At 44.4% G+C, this 20,372-nt stretch overlaps 1 protein-coding gene across 16 annotated transcripts in view; it reads right to left on the bottom strand.

Moving 5' to 3' along the window:
- Nucleotides 1-20,372, bottom strand: part of NRXN3 (neurexin 3) — a 1,449,735-nt gene that overhangs the window by 729,211 nt on the left and 700,152 nt on the right. For all 16 annotated transcript variants that reach the window (XR_012655819.1, XR_012655820.1, XM_075065588.1 and 13 more), the window contains one exon: nt 17,623-17,742. Coding sequence is in view for 14 of the 16 variants with exons in the window: in XM_075065588.1 (XP_074921689.1) it covers nt 17,623-17,742 (120 nt within the window). In the remaining 2 variants the exon portion in view is untranslated. The remainder of the gene's footprint in view (nt 1-17,622; nt 17,743-20,372) is intronic.

Raw genomic sequence — 20,372 nt, 5'->3', positions numbered from 1 at the left:
AGTAGGTTATGATGCCTTCAGAGATTGCCCTTGGCAGCCAGGTAATGTAATCTAAGCTATGCATTTGGAGAGTATTCACTACCATAGTGTCTGAGCACCTGACAACCCTCTCTCCTCTCCTAAACCAGAAAAGCACCCAGTAACATCAAGCCAGAGGTTCTGTCACTGTGACATGAAGTCCTAACACTGAACCAGGCTACCCCTGGTCTGATATTGCTCTCATGGAATAAACTCCTGGGAGTGTCACTCTGTACCTCATTCGCTTCCCAGAGAAGAATACAGATTTTATATGACTGGGGAGAAAGATGGGGACTGACAGCCCTGGAAGATCTGAGTTCTCATTGACTGCAGCCTAATGCCAGATAATTACTGCAGCAGTGGAAAGGAGGGAAAGAGAATCCACATCCTATAACTGCCTTCAGCACCAGAAGGGATAGGCCTAGAGTAGCGGTATAGAGCAAACTCTACTGCTAGGCTTCTGTTGGTTGAGTTTTCTGAGCATTGTCTCTTTCAGTGCTGTTGCCAATGTACTTTAAACCCACCAGATGGTGGCAGTACCAGTCCCCTATTAAGAGAAGCCCCCAATTCCTTGTCCACATCAGCTTTGACAGAGGAGGCCTCTCCCTTTACAGATCCATGTGGCCTCCTCACACCCCCACTCACCAAACTGATTTTGCTGAGTGATAGAATCATAGGACTGGAAGGGACCTTGAGAGGTCATCAAGTCCAGTCCCCTGCACCCATGGCAGGACTCAGTATTATCTTAATCTTCACAGCTTTTGAGATCATTCAGCATCCTTCGCTGGCTGGTGATGAAAGTTTCCTGCTCCTGCTTTAACATCTTATCATGACAGTTCTACCAGGAATCTCCTCAAAACATGGGAATGCAGAAGCCAGAATAATGCAGGGAATATTAACTCTGCCTCCCACCGCCAATTTGAAATAATTTACAAGACATCAAAACCTGCCACCCCCAGAGATGTCCATGATCAGAGAGGAGAAGCCAGTGCATCTTAACTGAGCCTTTGGACAGAGTGATGGAAAGAATGAGAAAGCTAATGAGGCAATTGCATTAGACTATGAGAAGTCCCCCACGGTTCTCCATCCCTCCCACCTAGGGCAGCGGAGGAGCCCTGCTCAGGAAATGTTCCCATACATCTGCTCAGTACGTTTATGGGAAAAGTATTTCATACAGGTGAAAGGCACTGTGTTGTCGTCTATTGATGCAGAGAAGAGAGACAATGAAAAACGCTGAATCAGTGTGCCTCAGCTCTGACTTGAATGTCAGTCTCATAGACTCATAGACTCATAGGTCAGAAGGGACCAATATGATCATCTAGTCTGACCTCCTGTTAGAAGTGTGTGAGTAATTCATAACAAAATTCATTCAACAGATAATTCCTTTTGGGACTGGCTGGGAGGCAGCCTAGTGGCACTGGACTGGGACTCTGGTTCTATTCCAGCTCTGCCACAGACCGACTGGTGATCATGAACAAGTTCCTCGCCCTCTCAGTGCCTGTTTCCCTATCTGTAAAATGGGGATAATAATATTGACTTCCTTTGTAGAGTGTGTTGAGATCTAAGGATGAAAAGAATGACATAAAAGTTCGGACTTATTACTATTCTTTGGCCTGTGAACAGAGCACAGTATGCACAGATGTAGTCATTAGCGGCAGTTATTCACACATTTATTCAAGGAATAATTATTGCGCCAGAGCAGAAAACAGTGAACATTCAGAGTTTGCACTGTGCTAGTTACTAGAATGATTTCTGTTTCCTGGGCTGGAGGATCTCCCAGCTGGTAGCACAAATGGATACTGCTACAGTCAGACTTACAATGTGAAATGTGTGTTCAGTGAACATTCAGGCTTGACATTTGCCTTTTGAGAGGATTCACCCTAGTAAAGCTCAAGCACTCAAGTATGCGGGAAGCAAACTCCAAAGAATCAGGAATATGCTTGGATCAAAATTGGCTTTGAACCGATATAGATGAGCACATTTTTTCCATCATTCATTTAGCACTGTGTGCTTACGAGACATACAGACTCCATGGTGCTCTCAGCCTTTGGCCTCTCTGCTCCGATATCACAGAATATCAGGGTTGGAAGAGACCTCAGGAGATCATCTAGTCCAACCTCCTTAGAAACTGTGAATCCCAATTAGAGCCAAACACAGGATTTGTTTTGATGGAGAAACTTGTCCCCAGTAATTGGCTTGAAACTTTTCCCCAGCCCCACAAACACATTCCCCACAGAAGCTACTTATTAGCCATCAGCTGATCACAATGGTTAGCTACTGGCCTGGGCCAGATCTGAAGCAGCAGATGGCTCCATTGCTAATTCCCTGAGACTTCCGAGTCCCTTCATCACATCAGTGCAGTTTTAAACAGAAGCTCTCCTTGACAAAGCAGACTCATTGCCTGCTATACTTGGCAGCTCTTACAATTGAAAAGACGCAGCATGGCGCCAGCAGCAAGTGCCAGAGGGGACTCAGAGCTCTGTTAAAACAAACAAACAAAGCAAAAACTACAAACAAGCAAGCGAGCAAGCAAGGTGCCAGGGAAACTTTGCTCAATATGTAATAGTTTAAAAACTCGGTCCCTGGAGAATTCAATTCCTTCTGCTCTGATGTGCCCTCCCGCTGTTTAACTGTGAGTTGTGTTGGCTCACAGCTGCTGCTTTCCGCAGGCCCTGTGCTGCCATCAGTCAGAGGCACATCTAGAAGATGAGAGGCCTTTCCCCCGCCCCTTGAAATGGCAGCCCCCGAGTCCGGGTGGCAGAGCAGTGGATGGAGAAAGGAAATTTGCATTAGGCCAGTACTAACAGAATGAGGCAGGGCAAAAGCCAGACTCAGCTGCAGCTGCCGGTCAGTCAGATGAGACATCCCCAGGCTGATGTTTACACTGAGTGCAGAATGCAGAAGAGTTTACTGGGTCGGGTGCCATGTGGATCCAAACCAGAGCACCAGATCCAAAACCTCCTCAAACTTGGAGGGGAAGTTCTCACCTAGATCCTGGCCCTCATCTCAAGGCTTGGATCCTGCTCCAAGAAATGGATCAGAACTGGAATGCCATAACCAAAACCCACTCAAACTCTCGGGGCACATCCTGATCTAGTTGTGCATTCTGTGACTCAGCCCAATCTCTACTTGATAATCATTAGATATTTCAGTACAATAGCAAGCAGAGGTTAATGTGGCAAGAACCACACCCTTTGTGGACCTAAAGAATGCCCCTGCATAATCAGGAAGCACTCTCATGTTGTTATCTAACTATCCACAGATACTAAAATCCCAAACACTGAGCCTTAATTTGCAGATGTTGTACTAAAATACACATAAGATAGCCACGTGCAAGGTGCTCTGGGACATACAGATAAACCCCATAACAATGCCACTCAGCCCTGGTTTAGCACTAGCACATTACAGTGCTGTCAAGTTCACACTTCAGCAGAGGTGTGGGATCCACGGAGAAATCACCAGGGGAACAGCCTCCAAATGAAGGAAAAACACCTGCCCGAGCAGATTGGAGGGTCTTTTAAAACAGAGCTGTTGGTTTTAAGCCTCAGTTCTGGGGTAGGGAGTGAGGGTCAGGAAGAGATTTGTGTTTTCTCATAAGGTAATTAGCGGTGACTTCAAAAGCTTGCTAGAGGCTCTGAGATGGAAAACTCCTCTTGCCCTAGAGAAGATGCATTACAGAGCATTTACCGTGGTTATTTACAGCACAGCCCATCGGATTAACGGCTGCCTGGTAGAAAACTGTAGATTCAGGAGGTCAGGTCCAAACGAGCCCTGAGCTAAGTGAATAACCTTTGCAACAATGATGGAAACTGTTGTTATTTAAAGAAATGCGATCGAGTTTAAGGCCCGAAGTTTCAGGTGCATGGAAGGTGAAGGTTGAAGAAAACCTGACAGGACAATCACTTCACTTGCACTGCAACAACTCCTCCTCTCTTCTGAGTGCTGCAAACCCAAATTTTACAGCGTCATGCTACAGTGCAAGAATCAGAAAGCCAAACCATAAACAGGAAGTTTAAACAGCAAATCCAGTTTCACTGTCCAAACTGAGCAAACTGCAGACAAAACACAAACCACATCAGCAGTGAGAAGGAAATCAGGAGTCTTATCCCAAGAGGTGCTGAGATCTGCTGCTATTGACTTTGCTGGGCATTGTGGGTGCTCCACCACCTGCCAGGATCAGGCTCTAAAGAGTTAAAAAAACCAAAACCAAAACCAAAAAAACCCTTTCAACCCCCACTTACGCAGGTAAGGATTTGTGTTTTTTTTCCCATTATGGGGCCCCTGGAGGGTGGAAGGGAAGACAAGTAAGATAGCAGATTGGTGGCAGCAGAAAGATAGGAGAGCAGAAGGACAAGCACTTTGGAAATGCTGAGAACAGGAGCAGTAGAAGAGGTGGAGAAAAATTATTCGCTACCGAAGTATCAGGAAATGAGAGATACTTTTGTGATGATACCAAGTGTGCCTGTAGTATAGAGGAAACATCTACAGCTATCACTGGGATGTTATCTCGGGGGATCTGAATCGGGATCTGGTCTTTCACCTCTAAATGACCAGCTTGAATCCAGCCATAAGACTCTTCTGTGAAATGAGTTGGTGCTGTCCATCTAGTTCCTAGAAAACAGGTGGCCAGGCCACTAAAAACCATCCTCCACAGTGGCACTCATTGGTTCTGTTATCAATCATCTCAGTGGCAAGGTCAAGTACTGAATGGACCATAGACAAACAATTCTCTTTTACCCACAGAAGTTGTCCCTCTCTGTGAGGGTGACAAACAATGGTAGCAGCCCAAGTGGAAATTCCAGTAGACTACATTGTATCTCTGGGTTGGCTTCTAAGGATCAATCTCTGTTTATTTCTACTGGAAAGTCCGTAGCTGCAGGAGAGCAGTGTTTCTCTCTTCCAAAACCTAGTTGCAAGCTGGATCCAGTTGAAAACTGTTTAACAGGAATTTTCCCAGGGAAGTGGCTGTGTGTTGGGGAAACTCAGAACTGCCACTGATTGTGCTTTACCTGCTCTGTGGTTGGAGGATTTTGTCCCTATGGTTGCACCTTCGTCACCACTAAAATTCTTTGGGAAAAGAAAAAAAAAGTCAATTTGTGTGGCTAGACAGACCCCCACAATACAAAAAACATACATACACCTGAAGAAGTGCCTACACTGTTCTGCTTTTCTGTTTAATAAGCAGTTCTCAAAATGTAACATCTCAGAGAAGCCTCCTGCGGGTTCCGTAAGCCCTCATAAGTGATGGCAAAGCCACAGAGTTGGCTAAGCAAGGAAGGAAAACAGAAACTGCCGAGGGCTGTACACTGCCTGAGGTGATTTCGGAAAATCTCTTTGTGGGATTAATTTGGAGAGGAGAAAAAGGCAACCGGAGAGAAATAGATTCTAATTTCATTTCAGTTTACTCCTTTCAACTATTCACCAAGGATCTGGGAAGTCCAACGATGCACATGTAGACAACCTGCAGGACCACAGCACCATCTAGTGGGAGTGAGGAGACCAAGCACTTCAGCACTTGAGACACCTGCTGCTTGGCTTTTCAGTAGCCCCCTCTTCTAACAAATCTCTGTTGAATTTGTGCGTTATTAAAAATAATGTTCGTTGCAGATCTATAAAGAACAAATGAACAAACAACTCCCTATTTTTAACTCTCAAACTCATCACCATTAACATAAACACTGGGGGCCTTTACATAAATAGAGAAGCGTGGGCAGAGAACCATCTGCAATGAATGTTACTTGCCATCAGTCCTATTGTAGCTGTGAGCACCCTCTTGTTGCAGACCTTAACCTACTGTAGTTATGATGAGCACCATCACCAGGCCTCAAAAGCATAACCTTGTCAAACTTCGAGCGGTCCTCCAAGTTGAATCAGCCCCGGGAATTTTCATCTTCCTGGTCCCAAAAGAAAAAGGGTCCTTTGGAGAGCTGGAGAGAAACCCCAGTAGTACACTGTCACCCTCCACAGTATTGGCTATCAGCACTAGAAGCATCGCTGGATGAAGCGTTACTGAGTAGCAGACATCGCCTGGTTCATTCCTTCCCTCTCAAACTACCTGGACAGAAATGTGAACTTCCTGCCAATAGCAGAGGTCGTTTTGAATGACTAGCTTGGTGTTCTCTCAGGCACTGGTCTTTGGGTTGAAATTTACCCCAGTGTAGAAGGTGCAATGCACCAAGTAAAACTCCTGCTAAAGGCTTAAGCATAGGCCCTTGTGCTGGTGTTATACATGGAAATAAATCTGACTCGTTCTGCTACAACCCAAACACTGTGTAGGAGTCCAACAAACTTTCTCTACCCACAGAAAGGTTCTACGGCCATCTGAGTTCTGGCATGAAGATCTGAGATGGTTTTTATTTCAGCCTGAGCCCCAGAAATTGGCTTCAAGGCTAGGACCTCAATGTGTTCCTGGTGCTATGTCCACTCTACTTTAAACGAACTGAGCAATGGGTCTTCCAAAGCACTTCCCTGCAGAACCTACTTAAGAGCCTGGTGGATGTCTCTGTTAGGGCATTTCCCCAGATACATCTGAACATTCTTGCACTTTATAAGAGTTTATATGAGATGCATTTCTAATGAGCAGGCACAGGGCCATCCTTAGGATTTATGGGGCCCTATGCAATATTATTAAACTGATGCCCGCAGATCCCCAGAAGAACCACCCCCTCCCCATCGCTGAGCTTTCTACTCAGCAGACGCTGTGGCAGCCTGGGCTCACAGCCTGGTAGAGGAGAGGGGAGGCAGCAAAGGATACCAAGCCGCCCGGCCCACCTCACGGCAGCAAAGAATCACAGCTCCCTGCAGAGACCCCTGTACTCTCTCCCTCATGCAGAGTGAGCCGCACCGGAGCATTTGGCTCTGTGAATACAGCCCCTACCTAAGGGAACTGCAGGACGCGCTTGGTGTGTGGGAGCCGACCTGCTCTTACCCGCTGTACTGGTGGTGCCCCAAAGTTTTGGGTGCCTTACGCAGCCGTGCATGCTGCGTATGCCTAAGTATGGCTCTGAGCAGGCATGAGCTGAACAACATAAACCTTCACCCTTACACACCACCACATTATGCTGGTCTGAACGTACTGGTCCAGGTTTTGATGTTGACAGCACACAGAGTGAACCTACTCTTGCAAAGGGCAGGAGAAAAGAGTGAGAGAGACTGCTGATTTGCATACATGATATGTAATTCACTATCCCCAGTACAAACTCCTACCATGAGCTGGGGTTAAACAATGGAAAGCATGGGGAGATCTCACCTCTCATTATGTAGGCCCTTGTAACCCCACAGAATGTGAAGTATTGTCAGGGAATTCACCAAGCAAGAGACTATCTAGCTGTGGGATGGAGTGTGTTGAATACACAACAAAGTAGTTTCTATTTGAAAAACAGAAGTGCTCTTTAAGCATACAGTACTATTATTAGCATTACCCTTAATGCATTGACTAGGTGCTTGTGTAGATTTTCTGGATTGAAAAGTTACAGGATTGGAAATATAACCCACAATAACAGCGTGTGGTCCTTATCCCTCATCCACCATCAAATAGCTGGACTGCCTACAGAGGTTTATGGAGCTGACACTGCCTGTCAAACACTAGCTCTCAGAACTTTAGCTCAAAAGCAGTGTAAATTCATGGTTTTAGATCCAGAGGCCCTGGGTTCAATCCCCCAGATAACTGACCAGAGCATCGTTACCAAAACCAAGCAGAGAAAATAATCTGTTGATTTCAGCGTAAGAGTTCTCAAGGCTCCGTTGAGTGCTCTCCCTGGTTTAGATTCCTAAACTCACTCCTGAACCACAAATACTCATCAGGGAGTACAATCTGCATTCCTAGGTGGAAGAAATCTGACTACTGAAGCCTCAGATATTTAAAAAAACAAAACAAAAGCACAGTGATAGATCCCTCTGCAGCATTGAGTGGTGTTCCCCTCCCCTATGGGGAAATCAGTGACAGATGAACTATTAATGACACAGATGCTTCTTCGGGACCTACAAACTGCATGACTGATGGCCTATGATATCTGCCATCCATCTTCATCATTTGCCTGAGATCAGCAGGACAGAGATGTAGCAGGCAGAAGGTCATTTACTGCAATTTGGGGGTGAGGGGGAAGCTATGACAGATAGTTAAGGGAAGCCAGCAAACTTGACACCAGCTTTGCAGTGGCCAAGCTATGCAATTAAGTTTCAAAGCAAAGGTAGGAGAGGAGGAGGAGAACTCTGACCATGTTTCTTTTAAGATGACAGGCCAGACAGTGTTTCTTTAACAGAAAGAAACAGTTTGTGTTTGGCAGGTGTATGATTAACATTCAAGTCAAATAAAAAGTTATTTTAGTTCTGGGCTTTGGCTACAAGACCTAGGAGAGCTTCTCAACTAAACCAAATCAGCAATTATTCCCATGCTGGAAATTGTTGTTGCTAAGAAGGCCCAGTAAAAACTCACTCTCACTTAGTTACCCTTTGCTCTCTCATGGAAGGAGCTATTCACTGCTTCAGGTCTCAGTTTTGCACCCCCAAAGTTCCAGTACTGGAGTGCGCCGAATCCCAGATAGTTATGGGACAGCACTGCAGGTACACATTTGTCAAAGTACTACATATGTCTGGTGACCTGCAGTGTTATGCAGCTCATCTTCAATGCAGAGCATTAGAGGGGTTCACAAGGATTCACACCTAAAAGCTGGCAGATGATCTATAATCAACCTATATGGCTCAGTAAGGTACAGGGTCAGCTCCTTCACATACCCACGAACAAAGCTGCATTTCTATTAACAGTTCTCTGCTGCAGACAGCTATTTTCAGTCATTTTATTCTTGCCTTATTGCTGATGAGCTGAAAGGACAAAGAAAGGATCTCTCTCTTCAGTGTTTGGTCCACGGGGGAAGTTCTCCATGCTGTAGAGAATCTTTACGCAGATTACTGGAAGTCCCACTCTCCCATCCCAATTTTTCTCAAGGCACAGTTGTCTCTAAGCAGTGAAACACCTCCAGACAATCAAATCCATCCAAAAGCCCTCCCCCCTCCACAGCCCACTTCACAGGTACCCACACAGCCAACCTCAATCTGCCCCTTGGGGATCATTAGTCTGATAACTGTAATTAAGATTTTGTATCTAATCCCCAGTGTTCCACAGCTGAGCCTATTATACCAGCTTCTGGGTAACAAGCCTATAATGTTACAGATATGTCTCCATGTACAGCTAAGCTCCACTGGAGATCAGTAGGCAGCCATCTTCCAATGACAAGCAATAATTAGTGCATTAGGCAGCTTGGATAATGAACAAGAATCTCCTCCAGGACCTTTCATTTCCCTCTGCCTTAGGTTTTTCCTGTCAAGAACTTTCATCATAAAAAAAGGGAGAAAAAAACAGATTGGATCTCTCTTTCTTTCTCTCTCTCTTTTACACAGACCTGGACTTACTTATGAGCTCAAGATCTATCCCCAAAAGGACAAAATTCTAATACAGGCTGTCTGTGCATTCTGGCATTCTTATGGCTGCTGGGCACAATGTTGGACCCTACAAATACTTCATGGTATAGATTGTCCAAATTAGGACTGTGATTTTAAAGGCGATCTTCTCTTTAGTGTACACTGAACTTCATAAAAATCTGATAAAAGTCTCAATCAGATTCAGTGAGATTTTCATCTCAGTGATACTGGTATAAATCCAAAGTAACTCTACTGAAATCAGTGGCATTACTCCGTGTTTACACTGCTGTAACTATGAACAGAATCTGGCCCATAAAAACTAGAGATGGAACAGACCTATTTAGAGCCACATCTATCCATCCTCGCTGTTAGGAGTGTTAGTGATGACAATGTAGCATTCAGGCCTGTATATTTGCCTGAGAGAATTTTGGGTCTTGTTTGCCCATTTGACTTTTGATATTTTTATATTCTTAATAACGTGTGAACAAAGAACAAAGACACTGTGTGTTAAATCTGCCCACAGGCAGATGGGGTGACAAGAGATAGAGCTAAAGTGTTGCTGGGTAGAGTGGGAGTTTAATATACAAGCACATACTTGAAGGACAGTCCTGCCTCAACTCCTCTCCTGAGATAAGGTCAGATAACCAGTCAGGAGGGGCAAGGAGGAGGGGGAGGGGGAAGAGAAGGTGTAAGAAACACTAAAAGCCAAAGAAATGTCTAGCCCTGACTGAAACACAACCTCACTCCTTACCCTCCTATGGGATACAAAAGAGGTGGTACTGAAGCGCCCAGACCCAGGAACCTCCAAAACAGAACATCACCATAAATTGTAAGGCATGGGACCAAGGGCTGTGCATTACAGGTATAATTATGCCTGCTAAGGAAGGGGAAACTGGGACAGTGAGAAAAAAGGCTCTACAGGCATGAAGAGCTATGGATGCGCTTGCCTGATTAACCCCAATAAACAATGGATTGACTGCACTTTGGACTTCTGATCTTCTGCTTTCTGTTGGTGTGACAGGAACCAGGGGAAGGGTGAAGGGAGTTTTAAACCTGCTATTGCCAATTCTGTATCCCAGAACCAGTAAGCTGGAAAAATCCAAGTCATTAAAAGGCAAAAAAGCAGGTAGGTTTAAAGTCTAAAGTAAATCCATTGACAGCTCCTTTTAAACTTTCATATATCAAAGGCTGTAAAGGCCTTCAGTATTGTATTCTACAGCTAATGGAGTTTCGGTTTGCAGATCATCTTCAATAGAGGTAGGCAGTTTGGGGGACACAGCACGCCAATTTTGTGGCAACATCAATTTGTGGCAATGCCTGGTCATAGCAGCGCTTCTCAGAACACATGGATAGGCCACCAATGAAATCTGCCATCTCTGAGTCCAGCCTTTATGCTTCATAGTGGGGATGAAACTTCTGTGATCAAACTATCCACAACAAAAGCCACAAGATGTCAACAATGACTCACAGAAAATGTCACATGGCAAAATAGTGCCCATGATGGGTGCCAAGCTATGGAGATGCTTGTCAAAACTGGTTTGTAAGAGTGGCACAGAACACACAGAACAAAGTCAGAAAGACAGAAAAGTAACTTCTAGTGCATCTTGTTCAAAGGCTGCTATGGAAGCTGCTGTTACTGCCACCTGTATAAACCCTCTTCCTTTCCATCCCATCAAACTGTGTGGCATCACTGGACCATAGCTTATGTGGTGACAGCAGCCAGGTGTGCACAGATAACAGTGACTGATTGCAGATCTTCTATCAAAAGCTCCCTGTGCCAAGCTGCTGATGCAGTAGTAATTAGATTACCCACTTGAGTGCTAAAGAGCTAGCTGCATTTGGGGAGCAGGAAAGAGTAAGTTTTCCAGGCTCTCTGTTGGAAAGGAGATGGTTTTCAGTGTGAGTACCTGAGGGAGAAATGCAAAGGTGCGGGAAAGAACATTCCAGGGACAGCTGCTCCCAAACTACCTCCTTACCACAAATCTCATCCAAAACATTTAGGTCCAAATTCACCACAGTGTTAACATGGCTAACCCTCAGGGATGACTCCAGATGGGTGCAAGGGTAGTATGCCAACTGGACTCGCTTTCAAACAAGCTCTCGACCTGCATCCCAGAGAGATGCTTTACAGGTGTGATTTCAGGATGAACTTGCTCCCCTGCTTACCGAAAGGCAACAAAACCTTCTTAACCACTTGAGTGCTGGAACAAATATGCGTTATTTATGCTACAGCAATGGAGAGGCGAAAGGCGCTTTACAAAGCATGAAAGGCAGATCCCTGTCCTGAAGATAGTACAGTTCCAGACATAACACATCAAGTGATGGCAAACAGTTAAACAAGGGAGGAAGAACAAAGGTCATGACCAGTAATGATCATGTGATTTATATCGCATGCTGAATACACAGCCACATTTATATCTCCTTCCGCCTGCCTCTTCTTACTTTGGAAAGATGAGGTCAGTAAGGCACAGGGGTAGAGAACAGCATCGGAAGGCCAACCGACAGCAGAGTGGAATTGGAAGGAGCAGAGTGAGGATGCTTGATTGACTAGATCAGGCAGGCAGTTCTGGTTATAGAAGGTGACGTAAAAAGGCACTGAGGAGAGAGGGGACAAAAGAGATGAAGGAAGGAGCAAGGTGAGAGAAGTGAAGGAGAGAGTAGGATGCCTGCTCTGCTCTAATAAGGCCTGATTCATGTGAGTTGAATCAGAGGTGGCTTTTGCTTCACGTAGGGTGGACTTTGCTATAGCTGCATGCTGGGGTGGGAGTAGGGGAGAGGGTGTTTGCTTTTATTTAAACAGCTAATCAATTTAGCCACACACGACTAATGAAGCACATGCAGATTTATTTCTGACATACCAGCAGCTTCTCAGTGCTTACTGCTCTCAGTATCAATAAGTAATAAACTGGCCACATTACAGATGAATGGGTGATAATTAAACATGGGCAACAAAAGAGCTTCTGCAAATACATCAAGCTGAACCAATGGAGATGAAGTTACAATGAGGTTACGATGCCTGAACACCAGGTAATTGGCCCACTGGCAACAACAATCACTGAGAAGGGGGGAAAAGTGCTAGCCTCTGAGTCACAGGTTTTAATCTGACCGCAAAAAATAGCTATGGTGGCATCGATTAAATGAGCTAGGAGGGGAAAGGATCTTAGTCCCGTTCTCTGAGGCAGGTGAGCACTTCATAAAAAGCCCTCAGCAGTACTGCTTTAACTGTCCTCCTTGCTGGGAGTCTCAGCAGAGAATCCAGGGACTGAATGTCACATGGAGGCTAAATCTCCATTTCATTACTGAAGGTCAGGGTTGTACCATATTCTTTAGGCAGGATGAGTGAAGTTTGTCCTGTCACTGCTCATTGTCCACCTACTCTACAGGTCTTCGGACTCCAGAACTGTCAATCTAGCATCTATCAATAGTGCTAAATTCACTCAGTGTGAAAAACACAAACAGGAAAGTGCAGAGGAAGATGGCAGGGCCACAATGTTCATAGATGGCCTGCGCCTACTTCCCTGTTCTTAGGCCCATCACATTCTGACCTTAATTCAAAAATTTTGTTCTGAGATTTATTCAGAAACTGCTAATTTTGGCGCTGACATTTTTAACTGAGCTGAAGGACAAGAGAGCTCCACTAACATGAACCAGCCCCCCGTCACATACAGAGCTGGAGTCCAGGAGGGCTTGATCATGACAAAGCCATTACTATATGAATGAGTCACATGCATGGAGGAAGTAACCCTGCCTCCCTCTCTCCTCTCCCCCACCCCACACACACTAATGGGATTCACCAGATCAAAGAAGCAGTGCATGGGTTATAAATCACATGGAAAGTATCCTTTGATGAAAAATGCTGCCAGTTATTGTGAAAAGAACAACAGTCCCATATTACTACTTCCCCAGGTAACAGAACAAGCACGTCTCACCTACTAGCACCAATGTTTGAGTAAGAAGATCGTTCTGTTTGTAGCAATGTACATATGGGAAGTGAGAGAGAAGATATACAAAGGATGAGCAAACATGGACTGCTTCTTTTTCCTGCAGACTGAATGGAAAACGTGTTTTAACAGCTTGGATCAATATTACAACCTATAATTTTAAAAATAAATAAATAAAACCAGAAATCTGCTTGATAGCCAACAGACAGACTTAACAACCATTCCACCAGACAGCTGTTTGGAAAGGTGCTTCACACTCTCCTATCTGCTCTAGCCACACCTCTAGCTATCGATCTGTTACAGACAATGAGCCTCTATTAATACACACCTGAATCAGCCTGGTGACTCCTCCTGAAAACATTTGCCATCTACATGAGACACAGAGTAACTAGCAGCTCTCTGTGAGATCCAGTTTCATCCCGTCCCACTGCATTCCCTTTAGCTGGATCTGTGAAGCCTAGCTTTATAAGACTTCACTATAGAGGACGATCTGATGGTCTGACTACAGAGATATGGGGCACATTATAGTTCCATGACCAAGATTATAGACAACAATTTTTGCAAATGGTATGTCTCAAGTTACTGGGAGCCTGGAATTAATACATTAAAGGTCCAGTGTTAAAGTAAAGACCTAGGCTATGTCTACACTATAACTTATGTTGACATAACTTATTCAGGGGTGTGAATAAACCACTCCCTAGCTACATAAATTACACCAACCTAAGCACTGGTGTGGACAGCACTATGTCGATGGAAGAGCTTCTCTTGCTGACTTAGCTGCTGCCTCTTGTCGAGGTGGTTTTATTATGCCAATGGGAGAGCTCTCCCCAGTCCCCACAAAGTGTTGTATGTTTAGACAAGCCCTTTGTGTCTGTACTGAACAAATCTAGCTAGGCTGGGAGGCTCCACAGATCTGAGTTATTCGATTGCACTGACATTGTGTCCTAATTTGGAAATTCAGTACCTTAGCAGCACATGAAAAATTTCTGCCATTTGGAGGCTCAGTGTGACATGTAGGCATGTCAATGCCTGATTAATATCCATAAGTGCCAACTGTAGCATCCTAATGCTGGATTTTTCCATCTTATCAAGCTGCCCACATTAGAAAGTTGGGTTGCAAGTCAAAAAGGTTGGACCGATTGACCAGAATTGCTCCATCATTAACGAGTAGCAGTCCCAGGTGGGAGCAGAATTGAACCCACATTTCCAGAACTTTAGACATTTCTTTGACTCTCCCACACACTCTCGCTGTTTGCAGTTTTAGTACAAATCAGTATCCAAAGCAGAAACCAGGAAAACAGTAGCACTAGATTATGCCTGATTACACATTTTTACAGCCCATATTCTAAAATTATTCAATGTTTTCTAACCAGCTTGTGCATTACATAATGTATCTTTTTTTTTTCATTTATATCCAAACTGGGAAGTGCAATAGCAGCAGAAAGTCCATTCCAGAAAGGTACAGAAAGTCCTACTTGTGGGATTGAATTAGACTAATTGCTCCAAATGAGGATTACTATGTCACCAAGCCTTCTTGAGCATCGGTCAACACAGAAGACTCCTTCAGTCTGTAAGGTTTGTGCTAGCAAGTTACAATTCACACCTACTGGTTACTGGGGACTAGATAAAGCAGCTACTGAGAGATTCATTTAAATGGACTAGCTGTGCCATTTATCCATCCCACAGTATTACTGAAAAGTGCTACACTGAATCTATTCCAGTGCAATCATCCCAACGAGGACATGTGCGCTATTTATTGAAATGGGATGAGAAAGCAGTTCATCTGGGTCAAATTTTGCTTTCTTATACACTGGCATAAATCTGTAGTAACTCCACTGATTAGTTTTCAATATAAAATGGGTACTGCAGCCATGCACTTACACCAGTGCAAGAGTAGAAATTGACCCTAATGTATTTATTTGATGAGCATCTACCAAAATAACAGAAACAGACTGTGTTCAAAAAAACATCTTGAGCCAGCAGTTCCTAACACATTCTTAAATGGCAACTAAGGCTACAGCTTGTGTAGAGGAAGGTTTCAGAGTGGGCTATTTTTTCCTGCCAGCCACCCCACTAAATCCAGTTCACATGATGCATAATTCACTCTCACAATCCGATATTAGCACTTCTGTTTGCATCAGACAAGGTGTAATAAGAAACATGTTGAACAGACATAGAACAAGAGCCAACTGCAGCAACCCTTGGTTCGTAGCAGAAGTGAGGTGATCAGTGACAGGAAAAGGCATCTCAAGCCTCAATGCTTGGCAGAGATTTTTAACACAACAAGATGGCACACGTACCTTGTGCAGATCCCAGCTGGACTCTTGCTGCCTTGGAGCAGTCAGTGTGACTTACCTTCCCAGCTCTTTTTGAGACACACATCCTCCCGCGAGCATTTCCGATTCACTGGCAAGGGCACATACAAGCACCCGCTGGCATTTGGAAGCTGGTCACTGCATCTGAGTCACCATCACTCAGATCAAACTACTCTCTGACTGCCCTGCATGGCTTTCCAGCTGCCAGCTTCAAAGTGGCAAGGAATGCCCAATTACAGACTCAGGAACTTGGCTTGTTGACACTTCAGAGCCTGCCTGAATTCATTAGCAACAGTATCACAAGGGCATGGCAACACTCTGGAGCCCGGAAGCCCATTAGGAACAAGGAAGAACACAATTTCAATAATCCCTTTAGAGCTCTCCAAGGCACTCACTTAAATGCTGCTTAACAGATTCCAACGTAGGGTTTCCTCTACGCTACTAGCCTTATAACATGATTTGCTTAACAAGTTGAAGCTGAACAACAGAGCAGTGCTCAAAAGTGGGGGACTAGTGACCATATGTGACAAACAGGGAGCTACACTGATCATTTTTTGAAAGAGTGGAGAACTACGGGGAGAGAGGTCAGCATGGCAAGGAGATAATGATGGTGTCTGCTATGCAGCCCAAGATCAGAGCTTACCTGCCCATTGGCCCAGACAATACCGTGAATCTCTTTTCAAACAGAACACTGGTAGACACCCTGGGCCAAAATTTGCTCTGAGTGATTTGTGGAAGGTCAAGTTTCACAGCCCATGAGAGGAATGGGGGTGGGGGGCACTTCTGAGGATCCGCTCTTTGGGGAGAATTTCAGTCCCAGAGGTTTGGTCAGACAGTTCCAGTGGGCAAGGGTAGAAATGTTACTAGTACCTGGTGTTACTAGTACCTAGCACTCAATCAGCCAGACCTTTGAAACTCTAATAAAAAACATACTATAAATGCTCATATTTAAATTATCATCATGATTCAGTACTGGTCCAAAGTACTCAAGCGCACAATGCTGTACTAGCTGCAGTATTCACTGAAAATGAATGATGAGCACTACAGTAAATACAGCACAATACTGTAGGTATTGTAGTACTGGCCCACAATGTTGCACCTACTCCTGTGTTCTGGACCGTTGCAGTAAAACATTCTATTTCGTAAAATAAAGGAAATTGGACGTGATGGTCCAGAACTCAGCTGCTTCCTTTAGATGTCAGCAAAGGCTATTGAAGGAGGGAAAATTATCTACACACAGTTCACAATTTATTCAACTTCATTATTAATCAGAGGCCTCAGGGCAGATCTGATGAGGGGAGAACACTCAATGTCTTTGAGCAAGGGAGTTCAACATTTGGAGGAATACAATCACATTGCTCTTCCACATTTAATCTCCCATCCCAATTTTAACCAAAGCACTTCAGTAATCGGAGCCCAAATCTCCATATTGACAGAAAGCCAGCACTTCAAGAATCCTTGTTATTCTCAGAGTGGAGTGATGTTCAGCAGTTTCATTTGGGGGTATGACTTTATCTTAGGGATTAAGATGAAAACAAACCCAAAACAAGACTCTGACCACAAAACTACATGAACCAAAACATGCCAAGTTTTGTACAAGTCTCATTATTACCCAACATGTGTAATTATGCTGGGTTTCTGTAAACCCAGACATTCAGTGGTCATTGTCATTAGATCCCTTTGTAAAAATGAAAACAGGAAGTATGCATTCAGCAAGGATTACATGAAAACTAGATCAAAGAGAAATAATCTACTGGATATTGCTTCAAGGAATCCGACCTTTTAAGTTTCTTTCTATGAAGCAGATGATTTGGCTTTGCTATTGGGAAAGCTGTGTTCTGGAAGTACCCACCCTAATTGTTTTCTGTGCCCTCGCAACACACACCTCGCAACTCCCTACTAAGTCCCAGACAGGAAAAGCTGGCACTCACGGTCATTGCACTGGCTCCCAGAGTATGAAGTCATGGAACAGTCGCAGGTAAAACCTTCCCATTGCTGATTACAGATGCCCTGATTTGCACAGGAATCTTCTTGGCAGGTGGTGCTTGGTCCTGGAAATGGAACAAGAAGGAAAGTGTGAGACAAAACCAGGAGGAATGGTTAATTGGTAGCTCTGCTTCATCATCCTCATGATGTAGTAGAGAAAAAAGTAACCCAAACACTTTTTCCATTTTTGGACATGCAACAGAAATTTAGGGTAAACAAAACACACAGGGAACTGCACGCTCAGCAACAAACAGCAACCGGTGACACACTGCAGAAAGGAGCAGTGAACAACAACACATTGCCTCTTACGTGGGCTCAGCGGAAATGCTTAATCTGGCTAGCGTTCAGCCAATGAGGGGGAGAGCCACCATGTTTATCCTGGTCTTTTCTCTATCTGACTCATTGGCAGTGACACTTCATTTGAAGCAAGGGTAACCCATTGTGCAGGTTGGTCTGAAGGCTGCCCTTCCTCTTTGCTACAAAGATGCAGGCTTTAAGGAGAACTAGGCCAGCAGACAATGCTTCAGCTTGGTCCTAGCAACCTGGCCATTTAGATCAAGATGAAACTTTGCAACCTGGAACCTGCACTCTCACCAGGTTGCTCCTTTTTATTAAAGGTGAGAGTTACTGCACTCTGTCCCATTTTACATCGGGCCATCAGGGAACCTGCCATTAAGACCTTCACATGGACAGAAAATGGGCAACTCTGGTTGAATGGTTTAACTCTTCAGTATGAAGAGTTTTCAGCTCTCCCTTTTGGACTGCATTTGACAACCAAACATGCGTTCATTGCTAGGCTGTTCTGGGGGATAGTTTAATATTGAAATCCTGCTCAGAGATACTCTGCTAGTTTGACACATATAAGGTCAGCAAAGAATGGTTACCAGGTAAAAGGAGCTCAGCTCCTACTGGTCTAAACTCCTTCCCCACTCCCCCAAGATGGAAAAATGTGACCCCAGTGATTTGCCCTATGCCACACCCCAAACAAGTGGCCTAGGCAGGAACAGAACTTTGGAACCCTGAGTCTCAGTCCCTGCTCTAACCACAAGACCGTGCTCCCTACCATGAAAATAGAATGGATCAATTTGACTGTGAGCGATCTTTGAATTTCTGGGCATTACATGCCTGCTTCCCGCCCCAGGAATCCCTCTCTCTCAGCCTCTCCTAATCACTTCACATCTCAGCTGTCACAGACAGAGGGATCCTGTCTTGCTTCTTTTACAGCAGCTGTGTGCCCCCTGAATAAACTGGGTTCACTGAGCAAATTTAAAAGTCAAGCTTTCTGACTGAGTGCCTGGGACAAACCTGAGGCCTTTCTGGTTGCCCCTCCAGCAGGCGTCCCACTTTAGACTTTCCTGTTGGTGAAGTGCCAGCAGCTGCCTACTGTTCTGACAGAGCAATGTGAACAGCAGCAGGTCAGGAGTATAACTGGCGATTAGTGCAGCAGAAAAACGTTGAGCTTTTGTCACAATCCAAACTGCTCTGCAAAAAAGCCTCAGGAAAATATAAAGGCAGTTCGGTTGCGAACATCTACATGTCTGACAAAGTGCCCAAGTGAATTCAGCTATGGAATGGGGGTAACAACAACAGGAAAATGGGGCACTCCAGGTTTGGAAGAAAGGGGTTACTCTCTCTCTCACATGCAGCTAGGTGCATGTGTGTGCGCGTGTCTGTGTGTGCGTGTGTTTTTAGCTACACCTGCATAAATCCTGATGTATGCAAATAGAGTTCTTCCAGATTTTCAGCAATGTAGACAGAGAACAAAATTTGATCATGTATATGTGCGTGAATGTTGAGAGAGAGAGCGCATGTGCGAATGACAAACTCACACTCATTCTCACATACACAAACTACATTTATATAGATACACAGAGAAAGACATAAGTGGACTGCATGGGAGATCTGATGCCCACTTCAGACTTATCTTGACCCACACAGAGGAAGGGAGGTTTGTTTTACCCTGACCCACACAGAGGAGGGGACGTTAGTTTAACAACCTGAAATAGATCCTCGGCTGTCATTTTTGCCTAAGATTTTCTGAGTAAGCCAAGGAAGAGGAGAAGGGGCGTAAAGGGAGCTACCTTTCTTCCATAGTGCAGGACACTGAAAAGCACCCTCACACTCACACACACACATCCCTCCCTAGCCTAACCCCAAACCCTGTCATCTGTGAAATATTGGTGCTTTCAGAGCAATTTACAGATAAGTTAAGAAATCCTGTTAATATTCCCAAAACACTAACGATGCCCCCACCTAGCACAGCTTTACCTAGCAGCTAACTATTTCTAATTAGCCTTTATTTGTCATTTTTCTCTCCACTTTCCATACTATCCTAAGAAACTTTATTTCAGGTTGTCATAAATAGATAGCCAAGGGTTAATGTTTCTTTTACCTGTAAAGGGTTAACAAAGGGGACCAAACACCTGACAAGAGGACCAATGAGGAAACCGGATTTTTTAAAAGCTTAAGGGAGGGAATTTGTGGGTCTTCTTTGTCTTGGGTCTGTGTCTTTTTGTCTGTCTCTCAGCTATGAGAAGCTTCTTTCTATCTTCTAATCTTCTGTTTCCAACTTGTAAGTACAGGTAGAAAAACAATATAGGCTTTTATGTTGTTTTGGTTGTATTTACATGTGTGTAGCTTGCTGGAATGTTTCAAATTGGATATCTTTTTGAATCAGACTGTTTATTCATATTTT

The sequence above is a fragment of the Chelonoidis abingdonii genome, chromosome 4 (genome assembly GCF_003597395.2).
Source record: "Chelonoidis abingdonii isolate Lonesome George chromosome 4, CheloAbing_2.0, whole genome shotgun sequence".
In the NCBI taxonomy this organism is placed as follows: Eukaryota; Metazoa; Chordata; order Testudines; family Testudinidae; genus Chelonoidis; species Chelonoidis abingdonii.
Note: the sequence above shows the minus strand (reverse complement) of the source record. Positions and strands in the feature narration are given on the sequence as shown.